This window comes from Haemorhous mexicanus, chromosome Z (genome assembly GCF_027477595.1).
Source record: "Haemorhous mexicanus isolate bHaeMex1 chromosome Z, bHaeMex1.pri, whole genome shotgun sequence".
Lineage (NCBI taxonomy): Eukaryota > Metazoa > Chordata > Aves > Passeriformes > Fringillidae > Haemorhous > Haemorhous mexicanus.
In genome coordinates this window covers 42,768,849-42,787,027 of record NC_082381.1, presented here as the reverse complement: position 1 = coordinate 42,787,027, position 18,179 = coordinate 42,768,849, and the positions used below count along the sequence as shown (strand labels likewise).

Below are 18,179 nucleotides of genomic sequence, written 5' to 3'. Positions count from 1 at the left end.
AATTAACAAAATAGAGAAACATTTATTTCCAATACATGGGAGAAACTGAACTATGCTCACAAGACCAACACAGGCAGAAGGATGTGCTGTTCTTAAAAAACAATTAATGCTATTCCCTCTCTAACTTGAGTTCCCAAGTCCAGTACTTTCCAGTGTTGCACTGGAGAGAACAAATTTAAAGAGAATGACCAGTAAAAGAGAGGGTAACTTTTGCAACTGGGCAGGCATCTGTGGAATTTGCTTCAGCTACGTACCAGTTGGGAAAATGGCTATCATGGAAGTTGCCATGCATTGTAACACAGGACTTGGAACCACCTCACCTTCAACACTGAACTAGGAGGTAAAAAATTTATAAATAAACAAATGACAAACTCTCTCCGTAAAAACAGTTTAATTTTTATGTTTGAACAGTTTAATTTTTATGTGTGCCCAATACCACATGCAGTGGGGCTGAGTCCTCAACTTGGGGCCACAAGCACAAGGCTTTTCAAGGGCCTCTAGCGCTCCCCAAGCATCCCCCTAACGAGTAATTTCCTGTTCTGCAGGGTCATACCGAGAGCCCTGGTACCCATGAGGCTGGCAGTGAACTGTGCCTCAAAGGAGGGCTAGACACACTTGGGAACCTGCCTCATGAAAAAGAAGGTGAGCTTGAAAGCCATAAGGACAGGGCACCATCACTTCATGTGCTAGCCCTCCACATGCCCTGCACGACCTAAAGTATTAAGAAGGACCAGGCCACCCAATGAAGGATGGCTGAGAACAGAGGCAACTCCAGATACACAGTAGAAGGTCTCCTCGCCCAATGTCCTTCCAGGGGCTGACGCAGCCCCAAACCTACTACCTAGCCTACAGGAGCGGGAACAGGACCACAACACTTACTTTATCTTTCATGGCAGAGGAGGCAGCAACCGTCGGCTGCTTGGAGCCCTTGCTGAGCTTCTTGCCCGCGCCGTCGCTGCCTCCACCGCCGCTCTCCACCTTGATTAGCCGGTGCTTGGGGGAGATGTACTTCACGTCGGGTGGCGTCGCCGGGCGGCGCTCGCTGTGGCTGCGGAAGAGGTGCGGGGAGCCGGTGGTGGGAGGCGTGGCGCAGCACGACGAAGAGGAGGAGGAGGAGGAAGCCTTGAGGGCTGCCTCGCCCAGGTCCTCGGGCGCCGAGTAGTCCGGGCGGCACATGGCGCGCAGCTTGCGCAGGGACGAGCCGGGCCCGCTGTAGGGGTCCTCGAAGTCGCGGTCCTTCTGGGCGCGGTAGGCGCGGAGCAGGTCGCTGGTGTCGTCGCGCAGACGGCGGCGCGAAAAGCCGGGCGAGGTGTGGTGGTGGTGGAGGTGGAGGTGCGGCGGCCCCTCGGGGCGGGGCGCGCTGCCGGCACCGTTGCGCTTCTCCCGGTAGTCGGGCCGCGGGGGCTGCGGAGGGCTCTTGGTCTTGCTATTGCCCAGGCTGAAGTACTTGTTCAGCCATTTGGCCATCGTCTCTCCCGGTCGCGGCCTCAGCACAGCTGCGCGCTGCCGCCGGCGCCCCGCGCCCCAGCCCCGCTCGCCGCCCGCATGGAGGAGCGGGTCGGCGGGGCGGGCCGGGCGCCCCGCTCCGCGCACTCCCCGCTCTCCCGCTGCCAGCGGCTGGAAGGGCCCCGCCGAGCCCCCGGCTTCCCGGCGGGAGGGAGCCGCTCCCGGCCCGAGCCAGGCGCTAGCCGTAGCTCCGCGCCCGCCCCCGCGGCTCCGGGTCTGCCGCGACCTCAGCCCCGCTGCTCCGCGCTGGCAGCGCAGCCCAGCCTGACCTCAGCACGCACCGGAGAGGCGGGGGACGCATCTCCATGCGGGGCCCGCCCACCGCCGCGGCCGGGCGGGGCCGCGCCAGGTGCCGGCGGGGCGGTGCGGATGGGCCGGCCCTGCGCGGGGCGGCGCCGGCGCCCGTGCAGCCTCAGCCTCGCTTCGCGTTCTGGCGCGTCGGGAGCCGCCGGGGCTTCCCCGCTGCGCCCTCGAGCAGGCGGGGGAGGGGAGCTGCCGCCGTGAGGAAGATGGAGGTGCCTTTCCGTTCCTTTCCTAGGTGCCTCCGCCTGCCGTCTGGAGTGGCCGTGGGACCTGCAGCCACCACCTGCACAGTTTGAACTCTGAATTCTCTACTACCGCTACCTGTGTGTCCCCCTTCCCATCCGTGGTGGGGTAGGAGGGTTCCAGCTGGCGTCTGAAAAAGGAACCAAGCCCTGGTTTTGGCCAGGGCTGAGGCTAAACAAACAGGATGTTGCATATTTTTTGGTAGGCGCTTTTCCCATGTGTGTTCCTACATAAGAGATACAATAAATCAAATGCAGAGATGATACTTGTGCGAATCATGCTGCTCAGCTTGTGTGTTGCCAGAAGGATTTGTCAGCTGGGCCACCACAGTCGCAGCCACTTAGTATTGCTCTTTTAATCTTTCTCCATCTGCCCAAAGGTAAACATATACTACAGCAGGTTTTCCCAAGTTCTGTCTGCCCAGCTGTGATAGTTTCACTGTATCTTTAGTCCTCATCCTAGTGCTGATTTGGTCTGGTTTTAGGGAATGCTGGAGGCACTGAATGGATGTTCAAGTGGGGATAGGAATGCCTGCTGGCTGATCTCTCCAGGTCTATCTCTGGCTTCTGCCACAATGAAGGAGTTAAGCAAACAGAAGAACTCAAATGATAGCTTGACCTGTGAGGCTTCAATTGTGCATTATGATCCGTGACAGTTCAGATTTGTTGTAGTTTTGTTCTGTCTACACTCCATAGTGGAATACAGTTTAAAATTAAGAGTTAGAGAATGCCTCACAATTGTATTTTTAAAAATCGTCCGCTAATCAGAATTCAGACCTATCAATAAAAGAAATAAAAAAGTTTTTCATTCCCCAACTGCAAATCTGAGACAGAATTTTCTAGAGCTATACCTTCATGCGAAGCATCATTTCCCCATTGCTTTATCAAGTCCATCAATGCAGAGAGATGAGCGAGAAGGGGAACCCTTTTCATATAGTTCAAAAATCTGCACAACAACATTGCAGTTTCACTAGGAACTGCGGATATGCTCCTGATTTGATGCGCTGGTTTTGGCTCAGGTACAGTTAATTTTCTTCACAATAGCTATTACAGCATTATTTGTGCTGGAAATGGCATTATTAATACAAGGGGGTTTTTTTGTTATTGATGTGCAGGGCTTACACAGAGCCAAGGCCTTGTCTTCTCACATCACCCCAGCAGTGAGCAAACTGGGGGTGCACAAAAGCTTGGGATGACACAAGCCAGGACAGCTGACCTCAACCAACCATATGGATATTCCATATCATGTGGTGTCATGCTCAGTATATGAAACTGGGGGGAAAAGAAGGAAGGGGGGATGTTCAGAGTGTTAACATCTGCCTTCCCTAACATGCTTTCTGCACAGAAGGGTGGCCGAAAATTAGACTTGAGATGCAAACCTGTTTTGAAGATAAGAAAGGCAATGTCATGCACAGTTTGGAGAGGGGTGTGAAGATGTCAGGCACAATCATGTTTTGCACTGTTGTTTTTAATCATTTGGGGTTTGCAGCTCTTTTAACCTTCTCGTAATCAGAATAGTGGAGGGAAGAGAAGTGGAAACCTTTATCTACTTATTACTACAAGTCATCTGTGTTTAGCCCTGTTGCATTTTGGCAAACACCTGTCCAGCTCCCTGTTGGTATTGTTGAAGCCCAATGCCAGACACACACCTGCAGCGTATTTACATACTCACAGCCAGTCAGGAATTATGAGGGCAAAATGGACTCAGCTGTATTCATGAGTTAATTCTCTTAATGAAATAAAGATGGACTATACTTACATACAAAGTTTTTATCTGGTTTTATGGACCCTTTTAACCTTGCTCTTGGCCACACATTCTCTATAAGAAGCCTCGTTCTCTCTGAGTTTGGGCACTATCCTTGCAGTTTGCTCAACATAGGCATATCTGTATGTTTTAGTGAGTACAAACCTCCTCCCCTGTGAGCACAAGCTTCAATTGTAATTTCTTCCTGCAGTATTTTCATCAGCTTGTATGGAAATGAGTGTTGCACCCTTTACTGTCATCAGCAAATTTTTCTTTTTACGTCCTTAGTGTTGGTCTCCTGTCTCTGCTCAGCATATTCATCCTGTCTGACTACAGAGTTTTTCTTCTCAGAGCAACTTCTCAGCCTGAGCCTGAGCAGTGAGTGTCCTGTTTCTTGACTGGCTAGTACCTGGGTCTCTCAGGGGGCAAGACTCCCAGTAGCTGCTGATTCAGGAATAGTATATTCTAGGCTCTTTGTATGAGAGCGATTTTTTTTTTTCCCTGAAGCAAGATGAGTCTCAATTTCTTTAAAACTCAAAGGATCTCATTACCCAGAAATCTAGCAGATCCCTAACTCCTGTTCTGCCAGTCAGGGGAGGGGCATGAAAGCCCCAGCAGTGCTCCAAACTCAGCTTGATAGTGTCCCTTGTGGCTCAGTGAGGAACCACGTTCTCTTCCCTGCATTTACAGGCACCTGGTGAGGTGACAAATGAGCAAAAGCACATCGATGCAGGGAAGCTTCTCTAATATTTCAGAATTTTTCTCAAGTTGCCACACAGTAGTGTGAGAGGATAGGAACGGTGGGTGTACAGGATAACCCTAGGAAAACCCAAACCTGGATAAATACCTACAAATGAATAATACGAATACCTACAGAATAATCTGTAAAACCAGCATAGCAGAGAAGTAAAATCAAGAATTCCATTGTTTCTCTAATCTCAGAGATTGTTCCAATATAAATCTGCAAGGCTCACAACATTTTTGCATGTGCAGAAGAGCATCTCCATTCTCAGTCTGCCCATGCAGGGTACACCTATACCTGCAGGACTCCTAGTCCCCGCTCTGAGTCATTTTCACATGTATTTTTGAAGGAAACAGGCTTTGTCTTTTTCAGAATTTTGACCACATTTTTAAGTTCTGCTTGGCAGGTTTCCAGCATATGTTTTTTGCCAAACATAAGGAGGAAGGGATGATCACAAAAGTGAACTTTTGCTGTGAAACAAATCCTAAAATGTTATGATCTGAATAGAATATCTACTTCTTTTCAGATCTGCATTTCTTGAAGCAGAAATAATTCACAGTTTCTTTCAACTTAGGGAATTAGCAAAAAAGAGACTCTTACCTTTTGATACAGTCATATCCTTGCATGCAAGTCACTAATTTGTGCCAAGTGTTCACACTCCTAATCATATTAATTTAATTAAATAATGAAGTTAAGTAGCATCTACTGTGGAATTTATAAGGTCTTGTTTCCTCTCATATTCCTGATTTCCATATATAATAAGAGTTGCAGTACATGCAGTGCATTTCAAATTAGGATAAAGAAGAAAAAGTAGCAAGTAACATGCAGAGGAAAGTAGTTTCTGTATTAATAAACACTCAAGCAGTGCTGCAAAGTCTAACTTCACAGTTATCTTTCAGGAAAATAATCCAAAATTTTTAGTATTGATCAATCCTTTACAGGGAGATATCCACAAGAAACATAGAAAGCAAATAATCTATCTGGTTATGGCTTTAGGTGATGCAAAAAAAAAAAAAAAAAAAAAGAAAAAAAAAAAAGAAAAAAAGTGAAGTGCATTCACCATGTTAAGCCATCACAAAACAGAGAAATGTTCTCTTTCTTGAGGCAATTCTTTCCTGGTGACTAGTGTCAGATAGTTCAGAAAGGGTACGTAGCATCCATAACACATTTGGATTCCTCCTATTTCTGTATGTTGCATCACAAAAATCATACCCAGGTAATGATTAGAGATCAATTTGTTTTCCACAGTCTATGAAAATACTGAATGTTTTCCTTCTTCTTCATATGTATGACTAAATACAGGATTATTAGGAAGTTCTGATTTTCCTGCTTTCCAGGGTGACATCTTCCAGCAATTAGTGTATTCCTCTGTGAGGAGAAATTCTTATCCTATGATCATGTGTTAGTTATTTAAGTCCAACGAATTTGTCCCATATTCTCATGCAGCTGGGAAAAAATCTAACCAGACACTCCTCTTGAATTCTACTTTTGTGGTGATTGCTTGCCTCCAAGAACAAGTTCACATCAATCATCTTTTGTTTTCTTAAACCACATGGGCTGTTCAAAATCAGATTTTGAAGAGTTTTGTCACCTACAGATATCCTGCAGAATTTGCAAAAGCAGCTTCATAAAGCCACCTGGATTTAGGGTACAGCATTCCATTTATCATTTTCTTTCATTTTTTGGTGCCTCTCTGGAAAGCTCTGGCTCAAGTGACCACTATGATCTGCATCATAGATCTGCTTGGAGCACTGGTAGTGTGTAGCCATTGGAATTATGTACTTCAATCCCAGCTACGCTTCAGTAGCTGGGCAAATGACAATGGCAAATTCTGGCCAAGATGCAGCTGTAACAGCACAGAATTTTCCACTGATTGCAGATTTTGTCTAGGACCTTGAATTAGCCTGAACTCAACTGGATAAATGGTGCAAGGAGTCATTTTGGTGCAAGCACTTTTCCTTATTGTTTTTTGGTTTGGGTTTTTTTTTTTTTTTTTGGTGTTTGGTGTTTGTTGTGTTTGTTTGTTTGTTTTAGGGTTGTTTGTTTGGTTTTGGTTTTTGGTCCCCCACCCCCTGGTAATTACACATTGCAAGGTGCAATTATCTCAGAATTCTGACCTTCCTGCTCTGAGTTCCAGAGCAACACAGAACCTTTGGGTAGTAACGGGGCCTCCCACACAGTGAGGAGAAGTTGAGCACTGGTTCAGAGTGGTAATGTGATCTCCATTGTCGGAAATTGAGGCCTCAAATAGAGAGGACCCTGAGTATCCAGATTTAGACTGGCGCAGCTTTCAGCAAGACAGTGGTCCAGAGATATCTGGAGGTTCTGTTCAACCTAAAATGAAGCTGTTCTCCTATCCATATTCTTTCCAGTCCTTGTGTTCCTGTGCTGCATAAGGCAGGACACAGACCAAAAGCTCTCACTGGCACAAACAACAGGACAATCTTCCATATGAATATGCCAGATTGCTACCCCACTGAGATGCCACTATCCAACCTTAAATTGAAAATGGTTGTCCTATAATTCTACTTACGAACTGCAACTGTAAGGACAAACTGATTCCTTTGGAGAACCTCAGCAGAATGATGGCACTAGACTGTAATTACAATTAAATATCTGTTTTTTAAAAACATCATTTTATGATCAGCATAGTATAGAATTTTATGATCACAGTAGCACACGATTTTTTTTTTGTAACTGCTATCAGTGTAGCACGATTTGAAAAGTATCATCAGCCCCAAATTTAAAATCACATGTTAATTGATGTTTCTTAATCACCTGGACTCTCTGCAGATTGAGTGGTTGGCTTGCAGTGTAAATTAAACAATCATAATCTATAGTCAATCTTCAGAGGAAGCAGACAACAGGAATCCCTGGCTACTGAGGGATTGTGGGTTTTGCTGTCCAGAAGCAGCTGTGGGCCAAGTCCTTCCTAGGGCTTGTAACTTCTCCATTTTACAGAGTGCTCTCTCTGTGAGGTGTTACATTTCATTTTTCTGTGACTGAGTCATCACAACTTCTTTGTCCAGGTGCCTGAGACCTTCAAGGCTGTAAGGAGGTGAGAAGGTGGGCAGGTGCCCAGCCGCATTGAGATTAATATGGAGGTGGAGAAGTCTGCCTGGTGTGTGGTATCTTCAAGAGCGGATAAAGGGGAGGAAGGGAGCTGACACGTGACTGCTCAGTCACAGGAACAGCTTTTTGCCATATTAAATGGTATTAGTCATGCTAGCCATATTGCCATGTGTCAGGAGCACAGGAGTGGGGCACCAGAAAATGTGCAGGGAAAAAACAAACCCCTAGATTCAATAATGTGGGAAAATTTTGATACAGCACAGGAATAGATGTAAGATCCTGCTGGCAGTGGTACTGTTGCATTGCTTTAGGTACATTGTTCAGGAACCATATTTTAAAAGTCATTACAGTTAAATTCCAGAGCCTTCTGGTAACAAAAAATTAAATTAATTTATTAAAATTTCCCCTTTGTTCTGAACTTATTTCTAGTTTCTGTGGACTAAATAGGTTTTCTAATTAGGAAACACATCTGGTTTAAAGGGTTTCACATCATATTGTTGGAATGTGTGAAAGCAGCAATTTGGAGACTCACAAAGAGCTCCCAGATTTGCTGAAAAAATTCTCCATTCCTCTTAACTCTTGTTCACATCAGGCTTGGAATACCTAATTACTTTTTCAGTATGATAATGAAGAAGAAATAGTACTTTATAGGCATCAACCTGTGTACTTCCCAAGAAAATTATCAGAATAATATCAAAGCATCAGGATAATTCCTTGTCAGGATAATCCTCATCATTTATTAATGACCAACTTTCACTGGTCAAAGATTGCAAAGATTTCTTTATAATGAGCTTCTCAGCAGAGGATTAGAACAGAAGCAGAGACAGTTCTGCATGCTAAAAAATATTTAACTGCCTTGATCAATTGCAGGGAATTGAGGTATAGCTCAAGTACAGAGACTCCAGGAAATTAATACATGCACCCATAAACATTCCTCTGAAAGGCTGAAGCAGACACTGCAGCACAGTGAGTACAGCCTTAGCAACTGGGCAAGTGATCATACCTCTGAAATACATTATAGGACAAGAGATGTGGGAAATTTCATCATCATCTTTTCAAATTGGTCTGTATGAAGCAGGAAAGGAAAGTAATATTGAACACAGGCTTCCAACAAGCAATTCATACAGCTGGTGCAGTAATTGAGTCTGGATTCTATGAAAACACAAAGCATAATTCTGTAATTAAAGGCTAAATCATAGGAACTGCAAGTAAGATATTGAATTAAGTTTCTAACATTTCCAAATCTACAGTGCAGACAGAGTATTTATTATGTTATTGGTTATGTTTTAACATTTCCCTAGTTCAAGCAGAACAATGAATTAATGATTCTCAGAAGTCTTGTCCTACCTCATTTTCATGAAGCTTTAGTTATCATAGAAAGAAGAACAGTTCAACAGTTCAATTTTTCAGATTGGTCATACATGTACCCTCATACTGCTATTGGAAGATGGGTCTGCAGATTTTGCTGTTGATTTCTTGCTCTTTGTGGATGTAATGAAGAAGAATTCTATTCCAGATAAATCTGTGTCAAGTGTTGCTTCAGCCTCTGAGAGCCAGCAACAGTCATTTACAACATGTTTGTCTTTGTGCTCTTCTGTACAGTAAACAATTCCTACAGTCCTTCTCTGGTTCACAAGTTGCCTGAGTCACAGTTTTCCTGTCAGGTTCTAAATATCCATCAGGAACACAAACCATGTTTGTAGCTCCTGATTGCACTGTGTTGACAAAAAGGACTTTGCCTCTCAACACCTGCACTTTCCTACAAGTACATTTCGTAGGTCATTTTTCTTCTGTGGCTTGTACAAAAGAGAAAAGTTATGTGTAACCAAGCCAAACACTGAGGAGTTTCATAATAATCAAGCTCCTACAGTGGAAGCATACACACAGTAGTGGCTGCAGCCTGAAATTCTGATTCTATAGAGGGAGATAGTTGGTGACTTGTATACTGGCACATGCTGCAAGGCAACCAGCTCTGATTCTTTAATAAATTACTCCTATGCCTTGAGTCACTGTCCTCCTCTGACATTTCATTCCATTGGGCTCAATATAAGGTTAATTGCTCCAATTTAATGTCTGTTGGCTTATGGATGTCCAAACATGGCCATTTTACATAATGAGAGATTTTGCAATTGTCTTGCGAGTAATCCAGATGCAGATTTGCATTTTAGTATGCCTGGAAACCCATAAAAGGAGCTTTAAACAGAATCAGATTGTTCAAATGAAGTCAAATGGCTGACTTATAAATTAGGATAATGTAACTCACACAAATAATATAACTCGCCCAAATGCCAGGGATTTTTCTGCACACACCTATTACAGCCTTTACACTTGTATTTGGTCTGGCTGAGGTGGAGTTCATTTTCCCACAGCACCACGCCCCCCCCCGCTCCCCCCCCACCCCAGCTCTGTGCTTTGCATTCATAGCTGCAAAGGTGCTGTCATCACAGCAGAGCCTTGGCTGCTGCTGAGCTGTGCTGGCACAGCACCAACTTCTCTCTACAACATTCCACCCCACACAGGCTGGGGATGGACAGGATCCTGGGAGGGCACGTAGCTGGGACAGCCAGCCCAAACTGACCAAAGGGGAATTCCACATCATAAGATGCCTGTGCAGGTACAAAACCTAAGGGAAAGGAGGAGGAAGGTGGGGCCTGCATTGATTATGGTGTTTGCCTCCTGGACCATCTGCTGTGTGTGCTGAAGCCTTGCTTCCTGGGAAGTGGTTGGATATCATTCACTGTTGGGAAATAAAGAATAAAATCTTTCAGGCTTTTTTTCCCCTTTGCTTGCACACTTGCAACATTCTCTTTTGTTTTATTAAACTGACTTTATCTCAACCCATGTGAGTTTGTTTCCCATCTTATTTTCTTTCTTCTCCCACTGTGCTGAGGAGATTCATAGAGAAGATTGGTGGGCTCCTGGGTCTCCGACAAGGTCGATCTACCGTATCACTGTCACAATGAAGACCCCAGAGTTCACCAAGTTTTTGAATATTCATAGTTTGAACCACAAAGAGATGAGAGGCTGCTAATTATCCACTGAGGACTTCTTAACAGTTCATATTTGGCATATAATTTTTTTTTTTTTGGAAAAAAGGTGTTGGTGACCCTTGCTATCTCCCTTTAAAACATTAATTGCAAATTCAAGTGGAGAATGTCTTTCAAGTGGTGTTTGTGATCACTTTTAATAAAGAATGGTGAAATGCAATGGCCTTTTAAATGTAAAAAAAATTTTAGGAGTTTGTATACTTTCGTCTTGAAACATAAATGATACCTTGAAAGAATGCAGATTAGATGTTCTTCTTCAACAACACAACATGAGGTATTGAATCATTTGAATAGTTAAGATTTGAAGGAAATTTAAAGGTTATCTAGTCCAACTCAGCCCTGCAACATACCTGAGCAGGGACATTCTTCAACCAGATCAAGCTGCTTAGAGCTATGTCCAAACTGATCACTTCTGAAATGGACCAAAGCTAAAAAAAAAGTATTTGCAAAAATTTTCCTGAGGACTGCATCTCTTTAACTATTTCAATCCCCTATAAAATATTATGTGTGGAACAGTGAACAAGAAGTATTATGTCAGCTGTTATAACTTGGCAAAATTCCATCTTGTCAGTGCCAACAGTCACCCACTTTGAAGGAACAGACCTACCAAATCTGGAGTTCTATCTACCTATTGCTAGCCATGAGACATAATGCTCTGTGGAGAGAAACTATAAGAGTGTACATGCACTCTGCATTGCTCTAAAGCAGCAAATAATTTACTCATTCTTAGTTTCTCTAGCAATCAATCATTCCTCTTCTTGAAGCAGAGAGTAGGTGCAACAGAAGCTTTCAAAGTGAACTGACAGAGAAACTTTCTCTGCAGGCTGTGAATCTCATGGAGCTTTATCTGTGGGACTGGCTCTGACATTATTTGACATCTACTGGCAAAAAGAATTAAAGAATAGACTTTGCTACTATTCCCACACAAGCAGACAGAAGAAATGTGCCATTTGTTGCCCAGAGGAGACAATGTCACAACTGTGGTCATAATACCTGGAAGAGGGGATCTCAAGTGAATACAGATGCTTCCTCAGTTTTCAGCAGCCAGTGTGGTGGATTGACCCTGGCTTGATGCAGGGTGCCCATCAAAGCCATTCTATCACTTCCCAACTTCTCAGCTGAAAAGAGGAGAGAAAACTGAACCAAAGTATCCTGTGTCAAGATAAGGATAGGGAGAGATTACTCACTAATTACCATTAGAAATAAAATGGAATTGAATTGGGGAAATTTGTTTAATTGATTTCCAATCAGAGTAAGATAAATACAAATAAACTCAAATTTTAAAATAACCTTCCCCCGTCCCTCCTTCCTTCCTGAGTTTAATTTCACTCCCTATTTTCTCCACCTCCTCCATTTCCTAGCAGCACAAAAGGACGAGGAATGTGGGCTGAGGTCAGTTCTTCACACATCTCTTACACTTCTTCCTCCTCACAGGAAGGACTCCTCACTATCCTTTACTGCTCCGGTGTAGGGTCCCTTGCAAAGGGGACAGTTCTTCATGAATGTCTCACACACTACAGTTCATCATGAGCTGCTCCAGCCTGCGTCCTTTCCACAGGATGCAGTCCTTAAGGAACAGACTGCCCCAGCATGGTTCCACCACATGGTTCCATCACATGTCCTGCCAGCAAACCTGCTCCAGCATGGGCTCCTCTCTCCACAGGGACACAGGTCCTGCCTGGAGCCTGTGCCACTGTGCATTTCCTGCAGGGTCACAGCCTCCTTCAGACATATCCGTGCTCCAGCACGGATCTGCTGTACTCTAGCACCAGCACTGCTAAAGGGAAGGCGTGTTCTGCATCCACACTGCACTTTTCCTCTCCTCAACAGCACTTCTACCCACAGCCCTTCAGAAAGCTGGCTGACCACGTGCTCAGCAGCACAACAGTGGTGGCTGGGATTATGAATCTGCTTTCTGTCTATCACAAAGAAGGTTTTGGTAGGATTTTAGAGTATGTCTGGATTGTGGACCACTACAGAGGTTCCTGGCACAGACTTTCCTACTGCTGAAAAAAGATCATATGTGCAAGTCTACAATGACTGAATCCAGCTTTGAGGAATAACTCCTGTCATAAAAATTAACTAGAAAGTATAGATATATTTATTTTTCAAGAGTGCTACTTGTAAACTTCTTTAACACATTAACCAATTTGTTTATCACTCTTTCAGTCATTAAATTACATTCCCTCTTGAACTTTGCCTTTTACACTGACTCAGTAAAACACTATTATTTCAGGTACCAGAGCTTAATATCCTTTTAATTCCTGGCCCTGAGTCCAGATGGTTGTTTTCCAGGGGTTACTCAGTTATGACCATAAACTTAAGGCATGTAATAGCCATTATGTCTTTAATTGACATTATTTTCCAGTCATTCTAATGGAGTCTGAATGTTTGCTTTAATTTAATAAAAAAAACCAAAGAAAACCCTGTCTCATTGCAATCTCATACGGTCATCTGCTGCTTTCTCAAATTGTTATGTGGTATTATGAGGGGAGGAAGTATCCTCTTATAATTACAAAGCTGCATCACTGTATGTGTTGTTGCAGTCAAAATAATTGCTGCCTTTCTAGTAATAGAAGAACGGTGGGAAAAAAAGATTTTTTTCATAAGAAACACTGACATTTCCTAATTATATTATTGGTGAATCATCATTAAAAGCCAAAGCATTCCTGAAATATCAAAGGTGAAAGGTAAGTTATTTACTTTACAGTGCAAGGTCCTACACCCGGGTCATGGCAATACCAGCCACAGCTACAGGCTGGATGGAAAAATGACTGAGAGCAGCTCTGAGGAAAAGGACTTTGGGGGGTGATGGTTGGTGAAAAATACAACATGACCCAGCCATGAGCACTCCCAGCCCAGAAAGGCAATGGGATCCTGGGCTGAATACAAAGCAGTGTGGCCAGCAGGGTAGGGAAGGGATTTTGCCCTCTGCTCTGCTGTGCTCTGGGGAGACCCCAGCTGGAACACTGCATCCAGCTCTGGGGTCCTCAGCACAAGTCCAGAGGAGGGCCATAAAGTAGGTAAGGGAACTGAAGCACCTCCCTCAGAAAGACAGGCTGAGAAATATGCATTTGTTCATCTTGGAGAAGGCTGTATAGACACCTTGTGGCAACCTTCCATTATCTCAAGGGTCCTACATGGAAGCTGGAGAAGGATTCTTCATAAGGTAGTATAGTGATAAGACAAGAAGTAAAGGGTACAAACTGAAAGAGGAGAAATTTAAGTTAGATATTAGAAATAAATTCTTTACTGTGAGGAGATGAAACACTGGAACAGGTTGCTTAGGGAGGTTGTGGGTGTCCTTAGCACTGTTCAAGGTGAGGCAGGATAAAGCCTGTAGCAAACTGGTAAATGTGAAGTGTCCCTCCCCATGGTAGCTGGATTTGGGATTGGATGATCTTTAAGGTTGTTTTCAACCTTAATATAACTAGCAAATTAAGTAAGTAAATATATTTCATATGGCATAGCTGGTGTAAAATTATTTTCAATGAGTAATAGTATTAATTGAAAAAAAAAATACAGAGAAAAGAAACAGACTTAATCCATATTTTCCTGCAGAAGTTTTTTCTTCATAGAAATTGAAGTAATTATGTAACATGATTATCTTTTTTAGCTTAGAACTGGACTTTGGTGACCTCAGAAACTTGCCACAGTTCACATTTTTATATATATTTGTCTGAATACCACACCTGGCTGGACAACAATTTTGCCTGGGAAACTAGTAAGAATGAGAAGGTCTAAATGTTAGTAGTATTCAGTTGAAGATTTTTTGTAATGGGTTGACCCTAGCTGGATGGCAGCCACCCACCAAAGCTGCTCACTCATTCCCCTCTGCAGCTGGGCAGGGGAGAGAAAACATAACAAAGAGTTTATATGTTGAGGTAAGCACTGGGAGAGACCATTCATCAAATACTGTCACAAGCAAAACGTAATTGAATTACAGATATTAATTGAATTCATTACTAGCAAAATCAGAGCATGATAATGAGAAATAAAAGAAGACCTTAGAAACACCTTCTCTCACGTTACTCCTTCCCAGCCCTACCTCCTCCCACTCAAAGGCACAAGGAGACAGGGAATGGGTGTTGTGGTCAGTTCACCACATTTTTCTGCTGCTGCTCAGGAACAGGCATCCTTTCCCTGCTTCACTCTGGAGTACCTCCCACAGAAGACATTTCTCCATGACCTTCTCCAGTGTGAGCCCATCTCACAGGCAACAGTTCTCCACAAGCCACTGCAATGTGGGTCACTCTTCCACAGGATGCAGTCCTTCAGGCACAGCCTGCTACAACATGAGTCCTCCATGGGATCACAATTCTTGCCAGAAAACCAGCTCCAGCATGGATCTTCTTTCCACAGGTCTGCAGGTCCTTGCCAGCACCCTGCTCCAGCATGGGCATCCCACAGAGTCACAACCTCCTCTCAGGCATCTACCTGCTCCAGTGTGGGGCTCCTCCATGGCATGCAGATGAATCTCTACATCCCCATGGATCTCCATGGGCTGCATGGGAACAGCTCCTTCACCACGGTCTGCACTACGGGCTGCAGGAGAATGTCAGCTCCAGTGTCTGAAGTATCTTCTACCCTTCTATCTCCACTGACTTTGGTGCCTTCAGAATAGTTCCTGTCATGTATTCTCATTCCTCTCACATATTCTTACCCCTCCCTTCTCTGTCCAAAATTACGTCGGCACAATAACTTTTTTTTCCTTCTTAAATATGTTATCACAGAGGCATTACCACCATTTCTTATTGGCACAGCCTTGGCCAGCAGTGGGTCTGTCTTGGAGACATATGGCTTTGGATCTGTCAGACAAAGGGGAAACTTCCAGCAGCTTCTCACAGAAGTGACTGCACCTCTCCCACTACCAAAGCTTGGCCACACAAACACAGTACACGAGCACTAACTGAACCAAAACCAATGCAAGTCTTCTCACATCTCCTGCCTTAGAGGTTTGGTGACAAACAGTCTCCTGAAGGGTTGCTTGGACAATTCTCAAATTATTCAGCTCTGCCAAACTTATTATGAGTCCTTGTCTTTCTTAATGACAGCCTTTCTGGGTTACAATATACTCAAGCACATGATAAATTTCTGGGTGTGCTGCACCTCTACCCCTTCCCTCACTCTCTTCCTCTCCCGCTGCCTCCCACTCTTTCCATCCCCTCACTCCCCTCTCTACCTCTTCCTCATTCTTTTTTTAATTAAAAAGTTATTTTTTCAGTAAGTGGATTGGAAATTGTGGGAAATAAGGCCTTCTACTAGGTGGTTTACTTTTCAAGTAGTCATAAAGATGTAGGAAACAAACAAGAAATACCTTTGTGTATGTGTCTTAATTACAAATAGATCAAAACTTCATATATTATTATCAAATACTTTTTAGCAATTTCCCTCTTTCCATTTATAATTTTTTTCTTTCCTGCTTTCCAATGCTCTGGAAAACTTTTCCAGATTATTTGGAGTACTTGACTGGAAACAGACTACACAGACATCACATGTAACTCCTTGGGGCTGAACCAAGATCTGCTACCTCAGCCCTGAATCTGCAAAGTTCAGCTGCATCTTAGAAGTCATGCATTCTTGTATTCCTCCTCTAAAGTATTTTTCCTATGGTTTGTGGATTTTTCTGTTAAGGTAAAGTACACAAATTTTAATCATATTGTTACTCTTCTCATTAGTACACTATGGATTATGTAACAGATGCCTGGCAAAATGATCACAAAAGGCAGAACAAGCAGGAAATTACTTGTTAGTAAGAAATTTAAAAGAGAGGAGAGAAAAATTACCATCTGGTCAGCTAGGCAAGGAAATAATTGGCCTTCTGCTAGAAGGTAAACTGAACTTTCCCAGAGTGGTTACAGTACAAAGAACTGACATTTTGTTTAATATTTAATAACACTTTGTCCTTAGGTATAGTCTTATTTTGTCCCATCTGCTGCTTGTCAGCTGTAATAATGTCAAACAAGGCCACTTCCAATGTAACACATCTCTCTGATTTGCAGTTCTTACGCTTGCCATGTAGTATAGGAATGCAAATGCCTTCATTGACCTTTCTTATTCCTTGATTCTGCCAGCTGGTACATTTACATAGTACAGTGTAGCAGTTCTGCTTCTCGGTGAGTGATGAAAACTTCTCAGGTATTTTCTTCTGTCCACCACTCTGTTTATGGGCCAGAACACTGTTTCTTGCTCTGTGATCTCATGTACTGAGAGGCTTTAGCTCACGTGTTAATATGAGCTACCCTAGCTCAGCAGTGAGTGCCATAGCTGGCTAACAATTAGCTTGCTCAGGAAGGACAGATTGTCAGAAAGGCAGAGCAATAAATGTCCAGTGAAATCATCTCTGTCTTGTATTTTGGGCAGATTTCCAGCTGCTTGAAACAATGCAGTATGCGTGTCCACTCAGCGATTGACTTGAACTGGAATCGTTAGCTCCTAACATGAAAACCTGGCTGCCTTTCGTATTAGTCAAGTGTAAATGCAATGGAGAATTAATAATGAGTGAAAATATGACCTTGTTATATACATGTGAAATATTTACTTTGCAGATTTAAAATTCTGAGTATTTTCTTTAGTTTTCATAATACAAAAGATTTTCATGAAAAAATTCCACAAAGTCATAGACAGTCATCTCACTGCAAGCTATTTTCTGAATGCAAAGACAGATTTTCATAATGCTTCACCACTAAGTCGATATAAGAAAAAAATATCAGGTGCATTAAAGTGCATGAAACAAAATCATAGCAACTATTACATAAGATGGTTGTCACAGACACACTTGACCCTCACCCATGCCTTTGTTCAGATTGATTAGGGAGCAAGAGGCCTCATGCCCTGTAGTGAACTTGAATGCTGTTAAGCTCCTGGCTCAGGTATAAAGGAGTGAAAATGCCTCATGAAAGTATTTACTGAGATGGCTTCAAACCCCAAAATTACAAGATAACTAAAGAACGGAACAAGGTGGTACAGCCAAAATGCAGACATCTGTCTTGTCTTTATTACTGACTAGCAGCCAACCACTTCACTTTGCAAATATCACTGTCAGGATGGGCCCAATTTGAGCTCTCCCCGAACTGCAGCTGAACTGAATGCGAGGTGTAGCTACCTACTACTACTATTATTATTATTATTATTATTATTATTATTACTATTTCTATTACTATTACTATTATTATTGCTATTACTATTATTAATGTTGTGTAGGTTCGTTTCAGTGCACATAAACCCAACACTAAGATTGGACTTAGCCCTCCCTAGGATTCATAAGGAGTTTAGAAAGAAAGGTGGCCTGTTCTGAACTTGCGACTTAACAAGGGGAATCTCCCTTTTTCTTTGTGTCTCTGGTCTCTGTGTAACTTGTCCTAACTCAATTCACTTATATTTTAGTAAATTTTTTTTTTTAACTTCCTGACAGATGTTCCACTGTAGTACTGTATGCTTCTTGTTCCTTCAGCTCAAAAGAGTTAAAAATTATGGAGATGACTAGTACCAACAAGCAGGCTGTACTTTGAACTGCTCAGTAA

General features: G+C 43.2%; 1 protein-coding gene and 1 long non-coding RNA gene across 2 annotated transcripts in view; one reads left to right on the top strand and one right to left on the bottom strand.

The window, feature by feature from the left end:
- Window positions 1–1,613, bottom strand: part of SHB (SH2 domain containing adaptor protein B) — a 58,157-nt gene extending 56,544 nt beyond the window's left edge. The window contains exon 1 of the mRNA XM_059873269.1: window positions 880–1,613. Within this exon, the coding sequence (XP_059729252.1) occupies window positions 880–1,467 (588 nt within the window). The 5' untranslated portion in view covers window positions 1,468–1,613. The remainder of the gene's footprint in view (window positions 1–879) is intronic.
- LOC132341581 (uncharacterized) lies at window positions 1,171–2,317 on the top strand. Its single transcript, XR_009490270.1, has 2 exons — window positions 1,171–1,309; window positions 2,045–2,317. It is a non-coding gene; the product is annotated as an uncharacterized LOC132341581 (long non-coding RNA).
- The last annotated feature ends 15,862 nt before the right edge of the window (window positions 2,318–18,179 follow it).